Below are 17,743 nucleotides of genomic sequence, written 5' to 3'. Positions count from 1 at the left end.
TTGGAATGAATTTTTGGTTGTTGAATTCCGATGCTGTGAGCTTTTGTTTAGGTGGCTGCGTCTGAGGAAAACAACGGTATCAGCTCATTCACCCAGTCTTCCGTACCTGCTCCTTCTCCATTCATTTGTCCTGAATGGTGATGGCACTAGGAGCTTTGCCACACAAGGCAAGGCACGCGCTGTACAGAACACACAATCAGCCATGGTGTCTGGCCAGGAAGGCCTGCTGTCTAAAATTAGACATGTGGAGACTGCTTGGAGGCACAGGGGAAAGACAGGAACATCCTGGATCAAGTCTGATATGGTGTGAGGAATGTGGGAGGCCGGTTCAGGTCTTTCGGTCTTTAGGATAATTCGCGCTTTGGTGCTCAGGCTGACTCCGGGATGGTCTGTGCTGGAGAGCAAAGTGTACTTCTTGACTGTGAGACTGGAGTGACTCCATGTCTGAAGCTCAAATCCCCATGTCAGGAAACTGACCTACAAACCCAGGCATGCTAGGCTCGCTGGCCCCAAGCTGAAAGTGCTATGGCTAGTAATCCGTTTCTGGTGCTGACCACCTCGTTATCTCACGAGTAAAATGTGTGCTTTTGTTTAGCAAAATTAAACTTTTTAAAAGTGCTGCATACATGCCACTGGGACATCCTACCCCTGTCCTCTGAATAAGGGAGAGAGCGCGTCCACCTCTACTCTGTGCAGTATCTTATCCATGATACTTCAAATTGCACAAAACCGTCTTGAGAATGTGGAAGAGACTTGTCGCTCAGGATGCTGTTCCAGCCCGCACTGCCGCCGAGGTGTGGGGTTTCTTCTGCGCCATAGGGCGCAGGCCAGTGCGTGCTGTGGAGAATTCCTACCCATAGCCCTCCGCTGACATTCACTCTTTCACACCAACGTGTCACAGCCGAGCAGAGCCATCCACCGCCCGGGGACACAATCCATAAGTAGGAGGGGAGGAGAGAGTGGGCCCCGGGACCGCGAGAGAAGATGGTCTCAGCTAAATACTTGATCTCAAGAGCAGTTCCTCTCCTTTTGCTTTGAAGGTGAAGGCGGAAGGGCCGGACGTGGAGGCGACCGCGTTTGACGACGAATACCGGAAGTGTGGCAAAAGGATGGAGGTCAAGTACGCCCTCCAGCTGCTCAGGGAGGAGATTGCCGACGACGACCTCCTGCGGGTGGTGTGGGGCAACGCCGAGGTCAACTGGGAAAAGCGGAAGGCCCAGATCCTCTACCCGCCCAACTTCAAGGACCCCTACGGGGTCGCCCTCATGGCCTACGTCACGGAGGCGAGCCAGAAGTCCGTCTTCTACCACACGTTCAACAGAGCTGTGCAGAGGGCCGGCCAGTCCCGACAGGACTACATATATGACTTCCAGTTCAAATCTTTTCATTTCTACCTGGTGAGGGCCCTGCAGCTGCTGAGACGACCTTGCGAGGAGAGTTACAAGAACGTGGTGTACAGCACAAGTCCCAACATTTCCTTCACCATCGCGGGGCGAAACCAAGCCAGACTGGGCGAGTGCACGTTGGCGTCTTCAACCAGGCCCCTGGCGGTTAACAACCAGCAGGTGCTAACCATCCGTACCTGCTTTGGCGTTCCCGTGGACCGGTTCCTTCAAACAGAAGGTGAAGAGGTTGTTCTGATACCCCCGAATGAAGTTTTTCAAGTGTCTCGAGACGGGACCGGCAATGAGCTCATCCTGCAGAGCACGAACAAGACCTGCAGCTACTTCGAGTGTTCGTTCCTGGGGGGTGAGTGCATGATTCATCCGCTGGCTTCGTCTGGGAGGAAAGGAGGCCGGGTGCAGGCCCAGGAGAGCCTCGGGTGTTTGCTAGGAGAGATGACATGGGCAGTTTGCAGCCTCACACTCTCACGCCGTTTCTTTATCCACAACTCACTTGTCAGATGGATACGCATACTGGATTAAGTTCAAACAAAGACTAAACAGCCCTGTAAAGCAGAGCCCGTGTGCTCGGCAGGGCCTGGCAGTGGTCAGAAACATTTTTTGGTTGTCACAACTCAGGAAGAGGGGTTTTGTTCATTGTTGGCCAGGTAAACAATGCTTATGCCCCTGTCCCAACGAAGAATTATCTGGTCCAAAAAGTCAGTGGTCCCGGTGTTTGTTGAGAAGTCCCAGTACAAGTCAGGCGGCAGAAACAGTTCCATCCCATTCCCTAGCCTCGCGGACATCCGTTCTAAATCGTCTTAGCTGTTTTGTTTTTTTTTTCCATGTACACACCATCATGTTTGTAAGTGAATAGCATGGCTCTATTATTATTTCTGATTTTAATTTTTTGTTTTTTTTTTTAGACATGGTCTAGGTAGTCCCATTAGATTATCCAGTCCTCACGCACCGACTTCATGACTTCATTTAAGACTTCGTTACTATTGCTGCAGGCTTTTAAGTCCAGCTGCTTAGGAGGCTGAGGCACAAGGGTCAAGTTCAGGGCCTATCTGGGCAACTTGTGAGACCTTGTCTCAGAGGGTCATAGGCTAGTGATAGAGTGCTCACCTTGCACTAAGGAATAGAGTTTTCCTATTTCTGTCAGCTGTGACAGAAAACCTGATAGTTTTTATGACTAAGAGTACACTGTCAGGCATCAGGCTGTCTCTCTGATCCACTGCTTTGAGGGTTGTTGTAGTAAATTAAAAAAAAAAATAGCTGTTGGGCTATATAATGTTTATTATTATTATTAGCCCTAAGACTATCATGGTGGTATTATCTAACCCGCTATCACAAGTAATAAGATACAGATACCTGTTAGAGTTTATAATTGCCTTATTTACCTTGGGCCAGGCAAATATTCCTACCTATGCTGTCTGAATCACCTCACCATCCATCTCCCAGCCCCCATCCAATGCCATCCTCCTTAACTGTTCTATTTTCAATCCATAATCTTATAAATACTTGCATTTATTCTTCATCTGGGCCTTTCCACGCCATTATTGGAGTCCCTCCTCCCTTCCCCACGTGGTTTCTTCTCCAGGCTTACCCATTGCAGTGTTGTCCTTCCTGTCCTCTTTCCTGTGATTCTCTGGCCTCTCCAAGCCCAGGAACCTTAGCCACGCCCACCCCACTCTGCCCAGCCCAGTTATCGGCCGTTTAATTAGCCAATCAGATAGGTTTACACAACATGGATAGGCACACCCAGATCTCGAGGGCTATTAACAGGCATCAGATCAACCTCCAGCAGAGAGTTCACATTTGCATTATAATTTGCATGCAGGCATCAGTCTGTACCCAAGACAAACACAGGAGGACCAGTGATCTATGCAGCTCTAGGGAAATCAAGACCTATGCCGTGGGTCTTGATTGTACTTCTGATTCCGACCATTTACTGGAACGATTTTGTTGGTCACTTAAAGCTACAGGAAAGGCTTAGAAGGGAGGCGATCAGTTTTGCAGCCTGTAATGCAGGAGGAATGCTGTGGGCCGTGTTCCTGGGCTGGCTGAAGCTACTGCAGCCTCTCCATGCCACCAGCCTGAGGCCTAGCTTCTCCCCGCCCAACCCTTTTCCAGATTTGCACATCTTCCCCGAGTTACACCTTTGTTTGGTGGGATGAGGCCACGTGTTGGCCACAGTTCCCTAATTTTGTTTTGTTTTTATTTGTTTGCTTTGAGGCAGGGTTTCCCTATGTAGCCTTGGCTGTTCTGGACTCACTTTGTAGACTGAGCCTCGAATTCACAGAGAACCATCTGCCCCTCCCTCCCCAAGTGCTGGGATTACAGACATGAGCCATCGAGCCCAGCTGACCACAGTTTTCTAAGAAATGTTGTCTCAGGGCAAATTTTCTAAGACTCCATGTGTGAAATATCTGCCATTAAGCTCGAATAATGGTTTTCGCAGCCTGTCATCCCCTTGTATGGCTCTAGGGACTTAGACCTTATTGGGAGTTGGTGATGGAATGATGACAAGGCAGGCAGGCAGGTGGACAGACAGACAGGCACAGAGAGTGGTCTGGGCTCAGTGGAGAGACCTCAGAAGCTCAGCATGTTTATTATATAGAGCTGAACAGAGAGGGAGGGTTATTATGTACTGATAAACGAGGAGCCAGGCCTTATCGCATACAGTTGGATCAAGGGCACAGGTAGGAACAGTCTCTGAGGGAAAGTAATGTTTAGGCTGTAAATGTCTGAGGGGAGAAGGCTATGGTAGACATTTCCTACATGTGCTGTAAATGCTCATTCTTGGTCCTCCAGAGAAGGCCTTGCCACCCTTCAAGCCGGAGGCTGTGGGATCCTTGACGTGGCTGTGTAGAACCACTCTGACCATTCAAAGTTTGGAAGAGTTGTGGTGTGGGTTTTTGATGTTTTGGAGTTTGCTGGGGTTTGGTTTGGTTTGTTTTGTTTGTTTTTGTGTTTTTTGTTTTGGTTTGGTTTTTGCTGCTAGAGATGAAACGTGGAGCCCTCAACTTGCCAGGCAAGTTCCTTCTCACTGAGCTGCAGGAAGGAGGCAAGCTGAGGTGTACATCTCAGGCCAGCCAGAGAGCTGATCCTTTTATTCTGGCTTAGGGAGGACATTTTATAAAACGCCATGGTTTTGTACTTTGCTCTGTGAGAATAAAGGGTTAATAAAAATCCATTCTCCCTCCTCCCATGAGAACAGCTGGATCCCTTTGTAGCATTTCTCTATGCCAATGGCAGAATGACAGCGCTCTACCCGTCGCTGCCCTGGGGTAAAGAAAGCCTCATGGCGAGGTACATGTGAGCAGGAGGGGCAGGTGGGAACCTCAGTCCCTGGGGCAGCGGGTAGCAGTTTTAACCCTCTGAGAGCCACGTGATGCATCCACGAATCTGTCCTGCGGGACAGGGCCCTGATACTGATCTGTCCTCCATTACTCAAGAGTTTTTGTCTTCCATGCTGTGAGGTCACAGAGGCCTCTGTGTGGCCTGCTAACTGGCATGCTGGTAATTGTGGAGGGTGGCGCTAGAGACCCCTTATGGGACTTCATCTGAAGAGACCCCTTGTCTGTGTCCTTGCTTCTTGTACCGCCTTGCATTCTCTGCAAAACAGTCAGTGAGGAGCTGGCCTTCAGAAACCAGGAGACTTTAGACCTTGAGTCAACGGGCCCAGAGTACCAAGAGATAAAAGGGTGGGAAGGGCAGCGCCGAGGAGACAGCATGTCAGTTGGGATGTTGACATGCTTTGGGTAGGATGCGGAAACCAGGCGGCCATCGAAGCACAGAGGGTGTAGGCTTTTGGCCAGTGTTCCCAGGGCCCTACACTGTGACCTTCTGTGCTCCCCTGACTTGAGAGTAAATGATTCCTCAATCACCCTGGCCACCTCGCCTACCACGTTCCTGACCAGCATTCAAGTTGCATCTGATTCTGAGCATTTTTCTTGAGGTGATGTCGACACAAACGAGCAGACTATGGTCAGAAGGGTTCATCCCTTCACCCTCTGTGTACCGGCCGTGACCCCAAACCAGGCCGGCTAGAGCTGGCTTATACCAGAGTTGCACCTCTTCCTGTTCCTCCGCATCATGCTGAGTTAAAATTGGCCACAGTTGAGTTATTTGTTTTTTTCACCCTTATCCAGGGAGTGGTGTGTTCCTAGGGGCTTGCCTAGGACCATGGATTGTACCAACTCCTACATGTACTGTATATGTTTCTATACATCCATACTTAAAGTTTAACTTATAAGTTAGGTAGATCAAGAATTTGATAATGACAGCAGCGTGATATATTAGGAATTCTGCGAATGCCATCTCTCTCTCTTGAAGGAATATTTGCAGCCCTCACTTGACCACTGGTAACCGTTAAGCTATGGAGGAAGAGGGAACTTGGAGATGAGCGATCACTATAAGCCACAGTCTCCCTTCCTCCCCCACTGAGCACACTTAACGTCTCTAGCACAACGCAGTCAGAAACCCAGTGGCTGCAGCTGGACTGTAGAAATCATTCCTATTTTGGTGTCCCTGATGCATTCAGGCAAATGCCATTTATGGAGGCCCTGGTTATATAAAAGCTCTGGCTACCAACCATATTTAGCACTAGTGCCTAGCTGATGGCCTGCGGTGGGTGGCGAAACCCACATGTTCCATGTTTGTGAGTGGAATTAAAACAAAAGACGCAACGAAAGGTGAGCTAGTGGACTGATTGTGAATGAGCCAGGGGCTTGAGACATGCATGGCACATTATGAGCCTGTGTAAGACGGAAATGGGGATGAAGGGAAGCCATTTCACAGGAATGTTCAGCTCGGCCATGAAGGTGGCCTCTGGGTGGCTCACACGTGTTTGCAGAGCCCTAACCAAGTCAGAGGCTGTTGAGCCTGATGATTGAAAACAAGGCTGAGCCAAGGTTTAGAGAACCTGGCGTTCTCTGCTGCCATCTAGAGGTAACTAGTGGGAATACAAGGTCAGAAGCTTCCGAAGGCTAGCTGTAGGCGTAGCTGAGTGGTAGAATGCTTGCTAGCAAGCGAGAGAGGCCCTGGAAAACAGACGACAACAAAACTGTGGTTCTGGATGGGAAAAGGCAACTCTTCTAAAAGGTTTACTAGACTTAGGATGCTAGACATGGCCCTGTGTCCCTGCTGAGAACTTACCTATGACCATACTCTAACATAAAAATAGAGGGTGGGTCTTACAAAAACTGGCCAGCTAACAAACAAACCAGTTCCATTTGTTAGGAAATGGAAAGACTAGTTCCTGGTGGCTATTCCTGGTTAGTCCAGCGATCAACCCAAGACGACAGAGAGAAAGAATAAAAGCCTTTTCCTTTCTCAAGACAGACCAAAGCAGGTCAACCAGCTCAGGTTATCGCTCTGGAAAGCTTGAGAAAGATGGAACGTCACCTTTGTGACCTCCTCGTCATTAAAAGTAACCCCACTGCAAACTGTGACTGGATTTGGAGGGCTGTGGATCAGGGTGTGAATTCCTAAGAGAAAGCCCAAGCTCTTGGATTCCTGGTGGCCTCGCAGTGCAAATGTGACAGGTCTACAAAAGAAGACAGAGAAACAGAGCAGGTGCTGTCCACCGAACCCTAAGCGCCTTAACCAATACTCTGGGCATAGATGAGCTGGTGCTTCAACCATGTTTCTGTTGAGTGAGGGGGTCAGGGGGAAGCTTGAGTAACACTTGACATGCTTGCAGAGTTGGGGGAGCAGTAATGCAAGTTCCCTAGTTCGAAATAGGCCTGGCTAGGCAAGAGGAGCTTCTGGGTTCAGGTAGCTGGCACGAGGCTATTTTTGAACTCAGTGAGGCATGCTGGCCCAGGTTCCTGCAAGCCATCAAAAGGGGGAAAGAAAATGAATTTACTGGGATGTCCATATTTGTGTCTTACCCACCCACCCTGAGGCTAAGGGGGCATAGGCAGAAGGCTTGCCTGGCACGCCTAAGGCTCCGTGTCCCTTCTGTACTCAGAAAACACAGTTCCGCCCAGACCAGAGTGGCTATTAAATATGTATCTCATTGTTCCTAATTGGTCCGATAGCATTTCCTGGCAGCGTGGAGGCTCCCATGTTGTTTGGAGCTATCTGAGGTTGGGCGTCAGCTCACGTGGTGGGAAGTGACCTAAGCTCACCACTGTGAGCCAACGCCTACAACAGTGTGGAAGAAACAAGCCCTGTACACTGACTGGATTTGGTCACCACTGCTGTCTCCATCAGGGTGAATCGTCAGGGGTGGGGGCTGGAAGGAAATGCGTGTTTGGGTAGCTGCTGTAAGGAGTCGCCTCGCCCTGTCAGGGGTCTGGCCTGGCAGGTCCGGAATCCGCACACGTGGGGCTTCGAGGCCCAGCAGCTGGAGCTCAGAACAGGAAGGCAGGGCTCTCTCCGCAGGCACAGTTCCTTTCCAGTGCTCCTCTCAGCCCTTCTGCCGACCAAATCAGGCTGCATGGAAGATGCTGAACAGTTTCATTGGCTGCGTATAGACTTCAGTGTGTCTAGAAAATGTAACGGCATAAGAGTAGCTAGAGGAATGTTTTATAGACCAACTGAGGACTGGCTGGGTCCTGGACAGATCAACCAAAAACTTACCTTCATCCTGTCCTCCTTTCCCACACAACAAATTGCTCTACAGTAGTGGCTCTCAACCTTCCTAATGCTGCGACCCTTTAATTCAGATTCATGTTGTGGTGACCTCCAACCATAAAATTAGTTTTTTTGCTACTTCACAACTGTAATTTTGCTGTTACGAATCATAACGTAAATATCTGTGTTTTCTGATGGTCATTTCACCCTGTGAAAGGGTCATTCTGTCCCCAAAGCCTTCACGACCTACAGGTTCTAAAATGTAGCTTACGATACCTTGCATTGTCTGGGTGGAGCCTCATCTGTTCTTTCAGCACCCCAATCCACTTTGACTGGAAGGGATCTGTCTATTAGCTCATTTGCCTGGCTTTGGGTGGGATACAGTCTTCCCTGTGTTATTGTGGCACAGTTCCTCATTGGCAGCTGGCTGCAGGCCTCCCTTGGTTCCTAGCCATAGGTCTCTCGGGCCTACAATACAGCAGCGCTTGTCAATCCGCAGAGCAAGAAAAATGCCATTAAGTCAGTGACCTAAAGGCTGAAGTGATGCCTCTGGTTTGGCTGCAAGCGCTATTCTGCACGCACTCCAAGGGAGAGGATCACACAAGTGTGAGTGTGAGCGAGGAGGGCCTGCAGGAGCTATGTCAAAGCTGCTGCATAACCCCAGCTCACTGTATCTGTCGCCTCCCTTGGGGACGACACCAATAACAGTGAGCTCTGTCTCTGGGGCATCTAGGAGAAGAGAATATTTGCCGCAGAACCGCCTGTCTGGTCTGGTTGGCATGTCCTTCCAGCAGGTGCCCTCACACGCTCCAGCTCCTGACTCCCAAGCGCTCGGCGACCCAGCCAAGGCGGAAATTAGCGTGGGTGAATTCAGGTTACAGCTGGCTGAACACAGTCGTAGAGACGCCCCTGGGGACCGATGCGGTTGGGGCGCTCTCCTAGTGGCTTTTGCTTAGCGCATTTGCCTTGTTTCGAGACAGGGCCTCACTGTGTAAGGAGGGGCTACGCGTGCGTCCCCGGAGCCAGCGAGGTGGGCGCGGCTAGGAGGAATGGCCCTTAGGCAGCCTTGTCCTTTACAAATGACGTCCTTCCTGTGGAGACTGGCGCATAGATCCTCCTGTGTAGGAGAGACAGCGTCACCCACGCTCCAAGGCTTGGTCACGTGACTCCTTCAGATAAAGTCATGCATACCTCATGCACTCGAGCACAAAGTTGTGTCCCCTGCTTGTGTCTGCAGAGAAACCCCGGACATGGATGTCTTCTCTTTAGGAATGTGGTTGTGAGTGTCGAGGTGGACAGCCAGACGGCTCTGTATGTCCTGGTGTGTACCCCTCCAGGGTCACCAGTGGGTCAGGCCGGCACACTCTATGTCAAAGAACACTTGATACGTGGTGACACGGCAGTGCAAGATCGCTTTTACTCACTCTGGAGACCGTTTGGTCACGGAACTGTTGTTATTTCTTCTCAGGCGTCCAGCGATGTGGCGGGGCTCCCAGTGAGCTAGTTGCTTGGGTGACTGGGGCAGTGAGGATACTGCAGAGGGGCAGGGTCTCAGGCTTCCTCGGTTTGCAGTGCCCTTTCATGCCTGAGCTTTATTCACAGGGGCCCCTGGGCTAAAAAGAATAGCTGGAAGTTTTACTCATCTTCAGCAATATCAGACAATATCAGATATGCCTAACCTTTGAGTAATTATCTGAAAAGATGAGAAAAGACGTGGTTTGTCATGAGCATGACTGACGTGAGGCATTTTTAAAAAGTCGTTGTGTGTGTGTGCACACGATTGGGAGAAGGCGTGCACAGAGCATCTGTTCCATGGAGGTCAGGGGACAACTTTCCAGAGTGGCTTTCCTCCTTCCATCTTCTCGAGGGTGCCAGAGACTGAACATACGCCTCTGTGTCAAAGTGCCTTTACCCTATAAGCCACGCATCCAGCCAGGTAGCTGTCCTAACAGTCTTGTTCATGATAGGTTAGTGTAGTTTCTGTGTAGGGCACAAATCTTTGACTCAGTAAAGAAAAGGGGTAAGTTGAGCCCATGTTGGTGACGGTGAAAGTGTCTCTTCCTCTGCATATCCCTTCAGCATCTTCCTGTTTTCCTACCCTGCTTCCGACCTCGTGCCTAGACAGCCTAGAATCCCTGCATCTATGTTTCCCCCAGTTCTCTGCCAAACCCCAGGTGAGGTGTGGCTGCCGCCTCCTTCTGGGACCTTACCGTGATGTTCTGTTTTTGTCTTCATCCTATTTTAGCAAACGTAGTATGCTTTGCATTATACTGTTGCTGAGATTCTTCTCCCAGTGCTGGGATAAAATACTCTGACAAAAGCAATTTGAGTGAGAAAGGGTTTATTTTAGCTCGCAGTTGCAGGTTTCAGCCTAGTTTGATGGGGAGGTCAGAGCGGCTGGAGCTTGAAGCACCAGCTTGGTTCCCTTTTCCAACCTATGCTAGCCAGGGAATGGTGCCGCCCACAGTGGGCAGGTCTTCCCATCTCAAGCCACACAGTGAAGACAAGCCCAGGCCCACCTTCTGGGTTGTTCTAGGTTCAAATCCACAACACCATCATGGACATCAGCTAGATTCTAGGGAACCAGTTACTTCCCGGACAAGTGGAACCTAGGCCAAGTTACCTGGGTTTCTTGTTTAAATTCTAAACATGATCCAGGATTTGAAAGCAGATTATAGAAGAGTGTGTCTCTTGAAGTGGGGCAAGTCTCTCAGAAGCGTATCCTTTCATAACTAGACTTCAATCAGACAGATACAGAGAGGAGACCAAGGCATTCTCACCCTCCATGGGCACCTGGGCAGCCCTCATGGCTTACACTTTTGTCTTTTCTCCCTGACCTACTAACATTAGACAGAATGGCAGAGTCCTGCTCTGTCTTGCAGAGAAGGAAAGACTGGAACCTTGATGATAATTTCCTTTGACATCACCAGTGCAAGTGCCTAGAGCCATTTGAAACACTTGACTGTTAAATTCCATGTTCCTATCCTCCTAAGATTGTAGGGTTGTTTTTTTTTTTTTTCACATACAGAATTGTGTTTCAGAACACCCCAACTATTTTTCATATGCATATGAAGAGAATCTTTGCTCAAATGTAAAAATATCGTGAAAATGTGATTGAGATCCCTTTTTTCCAAAGGGCAGGAATTGTCAAATAGAAGACTGGGTAATGCTTGTTATCTACAGAGAGAATCAAGTCAGACAAGGACATGTCTCTCTAACTTTTGTAACCAACCACAGACAAAGATGAGAATGTAAAGTGATAGCCCTGTAATGGCCCTCCACAGTCATTATACGTAAATTCTTAGTGTAACTGAATACCTTAAAAGGTGCTGGTTTATGGCTGTTGTGTGAATACAAAAACCGTGTTCCTGATTTTGCATCCCACTAAAGTACATGTCTGATAAAGTAGGCATTTACAGATTAGATTGCCAATATCTGTGTGCCAATATTGCATGTCTGCCATCATGGAGAAGGTCTCTCAGGGGCTTATCAGACTGTTTGAAACTTGGTAGTGTAGGTCATGTCTAAAATGTATCTTTGTGTTTCAGGTCTAAAAGCTGAAAACTGTCTTAACCTGCCAGGTAAGATATGTTTAAATGATCATCTCTGTCATGGTAGTCTTACTAGTTTTGTCTTGTTTTTGTTTTTCCTCACATGCATGGGTCAAACTTCGGTTTTACAACCCCGCCCACAACATAGCGTCGTACTGTCATCCTGTCAGCCATCATCTCTTAAGGCTGACCTCTGCCCTTGTTAGTGGCTGTAAGTCCATTTGCTCTCCACTCTAAAGCAACATTCAGGAATTGGGAGTTAGTAGGAAGAAAAAAAGGTTTATTAAAAAAGATCAGTTCCCGGAGAAGATGGGAGAACAGTTGCTTGGGGGCTCATCTCAGGTGTGTGAAGGGGCTTTAAAGGAAGGTGTGGGGTAGGGGGAAGGAAGGTCATCTGATGAGTCACACAGGCCTGACAGTCACTGCATCTTGCACAATGCTTTCCCCATTTCTACTGGGATGATATCCTGGACATACACTTTTCATCTTCTAGTCCAGTGCCTGTAACCCTTTGACCATCGCATTATTTCTCTGCAAATGAAACAATTATCCTACTTCTAATTAAAGACTAGTACCATCAAGAACTTGTCCCACATTTTGATGTTATCTGAAGGCCACCAGGCAGTCTAGGCAAGTCAGGAAATCTCCCAGGAGGTTCTAGGAATATTGTTATAAAAGAATGAAAATCCCAACCATTCCATTTTACAAATGAAGACTCAGGAGCCAGATGCTGGGATGAAAACCTGCTATCTCAGAAAGGCAGAGAAAAATACCCAGATGACCTTCCTTCTCAGCTCAGGTCCCAATGAAAAAAGCTCCAAAAGCTCACCAGCTCAGCTGACAGCCCAGGAGGAAAAGGCCAAAAACAAGACAAAACAAAAAACCCAAGGCCACAAGCTTGCTAGCTCAACGCTCAGAAAGCCAGAGAGGTAGAGAGTTAAAGCTCAAGAGCCAGAGAGCTAAAAGCTCCTCCTCAATTAAAATTCCCTCCTACTCTTTAATCCCTGTCAGCTGGTTTCTTGCCCCGCCTCTTGATGTAGAGTTTATTAAGTCTTGTGTTACAGAAAGTTCTTGGATTAAAGGTGTGTGATAGGGCTGCACCATACCAAAGAAACAGGTTTTACAGTTCACAATCTCAAGGATCACAATAGAATCAAATATCCTGTAACATAGATGCAAGTGTCCTTCTGTCTCCCTTTCTTATTGTAAATAGCTTACTGGTGTCTCATTTAAAGATTGTTTTCTTGAGGTCTTACAGTGCTAAGCAACGTGCCTTACCAGGATCTCTTTGAAAAGTGAGTTAATCTGGAACAGGGGAGTTAAAAGCACCCTGTCATCACTGTTCTCCTGTGGAGAGCAGTCTCTGCTGTCCTGGTCTTTGCCTGGGGCTGTTCTCTCAAACACTGCTTGTCCTGGGAAAGCCAGGGACATGCCACTCTCACTGAGTCCCGCTCTACAGGAGCTGAAAGACTGGTAAAGGCCCTTACAGCTTTAGCCATTTCCCACTTGGCTCCTGTGCAAAGAATTAGACTCTAATTCCTGTATTTTGATATCTCAGGATATGACATGTGGGAGAATAATGGAGGAAGGGAACGAATATGGTGTAAGGCCTGGTGGAACGTGGGGTCTGTTTCAGCTTCCTTGGGGTAAAAACAGAAGGCCAGAACAAAAAGTACCATCTGCTAGGAGACAGTGGGAGGGTTGGGAAGGTGCTCAGGAAATTCTAAGTGCACTGAAGCTCAGGGTTATCAAGTGTGTCTGGTGATATCAGAGTGCCAAAAAAAAAAATGCCTTCAACTAATGAATGTTGTCAGGGAATTGTCGTTTAAATATTTGAAAACAAGAATCCATTTCTGGCTGTCTTCCTAGGTAGCTTTTCTATGCATTATTCTTTGGCTTAAAAAAGAAATCCATATTGCCTTATCTCTGAAATGAAGTGTTATGTTTCTTATAACTACACTTTATATATTTCTTGAGAGTTGGACAACTTGAATCCTTATAGTTAGACATTTAAAAAGAGACTGAACTTGGCATAGCATCTGGGCACAGTAACATGGAAGAAAACGTGTTTGTATTTCAGAGCTTTCTGAACCCGTGTATGTGTACAACCCCGGTAAGTACACACTTTTAAATCCAGCAAGCATGTTCAGTAGCTCTTCCCTGTTTGGCAAATGCTCTTCTACTTGAGAGAAGGTGGTAACTTGGAAAATCCAAAAGAGGGAGGGAAAGAACATGTTCTAGGAAATGCTCTTCTCCCCTGCCTTTGCTCTCTGACCCTCTGAGCAGCAAACAGAGTAAAGGCGGGGTACCCACAAAGCTGTTCACTCAAGGCTGTCTGTGGGGCATGCGCAGCTCTACAATCTACTGTTGGGATTAGCATAGGTGACACCAACATTCCAGTGTGTATTAAAATTCTCAGCATATGTGTGCCACTCCCAAGTAGCTAGATGTTTGATGTGTCCACAGAGTAATCAGCCTTGTTGAGGACACAGTAAATTACACTTACTTTGAGCTAATTAGGATTGTTACGTGGGAAATCACAGGCTCATGCCACCCTGAAGGTGCGCGCTGTGGTTTTATAACGTGACATCTTGACTTATAGCTTTAAGCCCAGCCAGTGAGGAACTGGGATCAGGATTAGCAGCTGTAAAGCTTCGAAGCCTCACACTCCGGGCACTGTGGGAGAAGGGGCCTGCTGGACAGAAGGCCAGCAGAAGGTGTGGGGGAGGCGTGTGTGAAGCCCACCTGGATCTGATTAACAAAGGCCTCCTCGCTCCATCTGAACCGCCCTTAACAGCTCTTCTCCATCTGCACTTTGTTTTGACCAGTACCCTTTGACTAAGCTAAGGGGCTGATTAGATTTTTCTGAAGTTTCCACAGGTGGGGACTCAGACGCCTCATTGTCGGCAGGTAAGCTCTTGGTTTTGCACTGGGATTAGTTCTTTATCGAAGGGAAAAACATATTAAAAACAAACATTCCTTGCCTTATTGTTGGGGATGATTCCTCCTGTCCCCACAGAGGCAAAGCCGCCCATACCCTGAGGACTTGCCTAGAGCCTCTCCTACTGGACCTCTGTGTTCACAAATCCTGACCACTGCATAGGACATCAGCCAGCTATTCAAATTAGACAGTTTTTTCCTGTCTCCCAGGAGACTCGTTCTGTGATGGCTCATTTCAGGGGAGGCACCAGGGAAGTGTGCAGTCCATTGCCTGACACGCGTGGGGAGTCTTGGTGACACTCCGATTCAGCCCATGTGCCTCCTGATTCTTTTCAGCCTGTTCATTTTGTCTCCAGTTAAACTGACACACTTCTCTTGTTTATGACTTAGAGATGGACAAACAGAAGCTTGAAGACACTGGTAAGACATTCTTGTAAACTCTGGGACTTCATGTTTTGCAAGCTACGAGTGGGTGGTAAGAAGTGGGCAGAGGCTGGAGCCCATCTTAGCTTACTAGTTTGATCTATCAGATTGAATTCTTAAAAACAAAACAACCCCCCCCCAAAAAAAAAAAAAACCCAAAAAACCAACACAGCCCTGTGCCTGCTGTCTGCCAGTCTTTAGGTCGTCCCAGAAAACAGAGGACAGTGTGACTGATTATTCTGCAAACTTGTATAACCCAGTGTTGGTGACAAAACAAGCAGTGTTTATTTTTCCTGAATTAAAACGATGATTCTTTGTAGTGTGTCTGAGAAACGTGCACTCACGTCCATCTGATGTGTGCATGCCAAAGTGCACTCCAAAGTTCTGCCTGCATGTTCACCGCATGCCAGAAGAGGGCACCAGATCTCATTCTAGAGGTTGGGAGCCACCATGTGGGTGCTGGGGATTGAACTCAGGACCTCTAGAAGAGCAGTCAGAGTTCTTAGCCTCTGAGCCACTTTTCCAGGCCCCTGTACACCAACGTTTTTAATTAAAAAAAAAAAAAGGGACTGGAAAGATGGCATGCTGTTCTTTTAAAGGGCCTGGGTTTAGTTCCCAGCATACACATTAGGTGGCTCACAGCTGTTGTATTTCCAATTCAGCAGATCTGGTGCCTTCTGGCCTCGGCAAGCTCCCAAGCACAAGTAGAACATGTATACTCACTAAGGAACACACATACATAAATAAAATGTTTTTCTGTGTGAATGGGCATGTGTGCGCATGCGTGCTTGTCTGCATGTATGTGAGTACACACATTCTGTGTGCATATGCCTGTGGAGGCCCAGATCACTCTGTGTACTGAGGCAGGATATCTGGGAACCTGAAGCCCTCCGAGTCTGCTAGTCTAGCTAGCCAGCAGCTTTCGGGGACCCCCTGTCTCCACCTCCCACACAGAGGCATTAGAGGCTGGCCATGACACGCACCCAGCTCTTACGTGGGCTCTGGGATCCAAACTGTGGTGCTCAGGCTTGCAGGGTGAACACTGTCCATGGAGCCAGCTTCAAGGTTTTTATGTTTTAAAGCTGTTACTGTCTCAAGTGCTAGCATAGAAACATTCTCAAGTTGCTGGAGAGATGTTGGAACACTTTTCTATTTTCTTTTCTCCCCATGGTGCCTGGAAACAAACCCTGGCCCCCCTGCAAGCTAGGTAAGCATATTATTGCTGAGATATTCCGCTAGCCCCTGAACAAATTCTCCCATGGTTGATTTAAGGGTATGTATCACTAACCTTAAGAATGATTATGCCTTTAAGCCAGTTCTAACTTAGAAACTTGGACAACATAGTAACTTAAGTGTAAAGCTGTTGCCCCCAGTGTCCCAGTACTGCAGCATGTCTTGGTTTTCAGGACAAGGACTACCACTAGGCTTCCTGCATGCTAGGCAAGTGCCGTGCCACTGGGCTCCCTCCGAGGCCTCATTTTATTTGTTAATTTTAAGACGGCGTCTGAGGGTGCACACCTTTAACCCCATCACTTACAAGGCAGAGACAGGCAGGTATCTGTTAGGAGTTCAAAGCCAGCCTGGTCTCTAGAGTGAGTTCCAGGCCAAAAAAGGCTACATAGTGACACCCTGTCTCAAAAACAAACACAAACAACCCAAAACACAAATCAGACAAGGTCTGATCAGACTGGCCGGCCTTGAACTCATTTTGTAGTTCAAGCCTTTAACTTTTCATTCTCCTGCCTCTGCCTTTTGAGTAGCTGGGATTTGCAGGCCTACCCCACAGGCCCCAACCAATCTTATAGTTCTTTAAAAGAGGCCCCGTGGAGTCAGAAAGGTACCCAGCTGTGGACAAGCTATGACTCAGTGGCTCTGCCCAGAAGCTGATGCACAGAGCTCAGGTAAGTTCTGGCCAAGTCCTACTGGAGCTAATCAGTGGCCAAAGACCCAAAGTGTTACGCACCCGCCCCTAGAGCACAGTGTGATACTCCTACACGCACTTCCCATGTGTTTGGGGCATTATTAAGTAATATTAACATTATTAAACTTGAAACCTAAAAATTAGGCTTTAAAAGGCATTTAAAGGTCCAAGAAAGCAGTTAGAATAAACAGAAATTTAAAGAGTGGGCAGTCTAGCTCAATAAGTATGCTTGCAGTTCTTCAGACACACACACACACACACACCCCGGAGAAAAGAAAGGATAATGGGGATCAAAGTACATCACAGGCATGCATAAAAGATCATACTTGAAATGTATTTTTATGACATTTAGTGTGTGTGTGTCTCTGTGTGTGCGTGTATGTGTGTCACAGTGCATGTGTAGAGGTCAGAAGGCAACCTGTGGGAGTTGGTTTTCTCCTACCACACGGCTTCCCCAGGACTGAACTCAGGTAGCAAGTGCTTTTACCAGCCGAGCCATTCTGTCAGCCAAAACCCATTATTTTGTACAATCAATATAAAAAATGTAGTGGTACAATTTATTATAATCTTAGAAGTTGAGGCAGGAGGATGGCAAGTTTGAGGGTAGCCTGGGATACAGAAAAAGACCCTGTCTCAAAATTAAAAAAACCAAAACCCTGGATTTGATCCCCAGTCCCATAATTTTTTTTCTAAACTAGATATAAAATAACATAAAGGCTCTAGAATTATTAAAATGCAAACATATATGTATGTATACACACACAAAAAGATAAAAAGTAACTATGCCAAAAATGTTACTAACAAGTATATGAGCTTGAGCTTTTTAATTTTGATTTTCTGTCTTTTTTGTTTACACACACGCACACGCACATACGCAAAATGAGAACTGTTGTGTCACAGACTTTGGATAGATTCATTTCACATACCATTTTCTCCTT

The 17,743-nt window shown here is 47.6% G+C and overlaps 1 protein-coding gene across 5 annotated transcripts in view; it reads left to right on the top strand.

Moving 5' to 3' along the window:
• The window catches only part of Art3 (ADP-ribosyltransferase 3 (inactive)), an 89,164-nt gene that overhangs the window by 66,081 nt on the left and 5,340 nt on the right, over positions 1 to 17,743 (top strand). For 4 of the 5 annotated variants that reach the window (XM_055595768.1, XM_055595777.1, XM_055595750.1 and 1 more), the window contains exons 3-7: positions 1,041 to 1,749; positions 11,519 to 11,551; positions 13,602 to 13,634; positions 14,393 to 14,431; positions 14,852 to 14,881. In XM_055595768.1, coding sequence (XP_055451743.1) covers positions 1,041 to 1,749; positions 11,519 to 11,551; positions 13,602 to 13,634; positions 14,393 to 14,431; positions 14,852 to 14,881 — 844 coding nt within the window. The remainder of the gene's footprint in view (positions 1 to 1,040; positions 1,750 to 11,518; positions 11,552 to 13,601; positions 13,635 to 14,392; positions 14,432 to 14,851; positions 14,882 to 17,743) is intronic. The other variant, XM_055595787.1, reaches the window with a different exon arrangement.

Source organism: Psammomys obesus, unplaced genomic scaffold, assembly GCF_907164565.1.
Source record: "Psammomys obesus unplaced genomic scaffold, mPsaObe1.curated_primary_1811, whole genome shotgun sequence".
Classification (NCBI taxonomy): Eukaryota; Metazoa; Chordata; class Mammalia; order Rodentia; family Muridae; genus Psammomys; species Psammomys obesus.
Note: the sequence above shows the minus strand (reverse complement) of the source record. Positions and strands in the feature narration are given on the sequence as shown.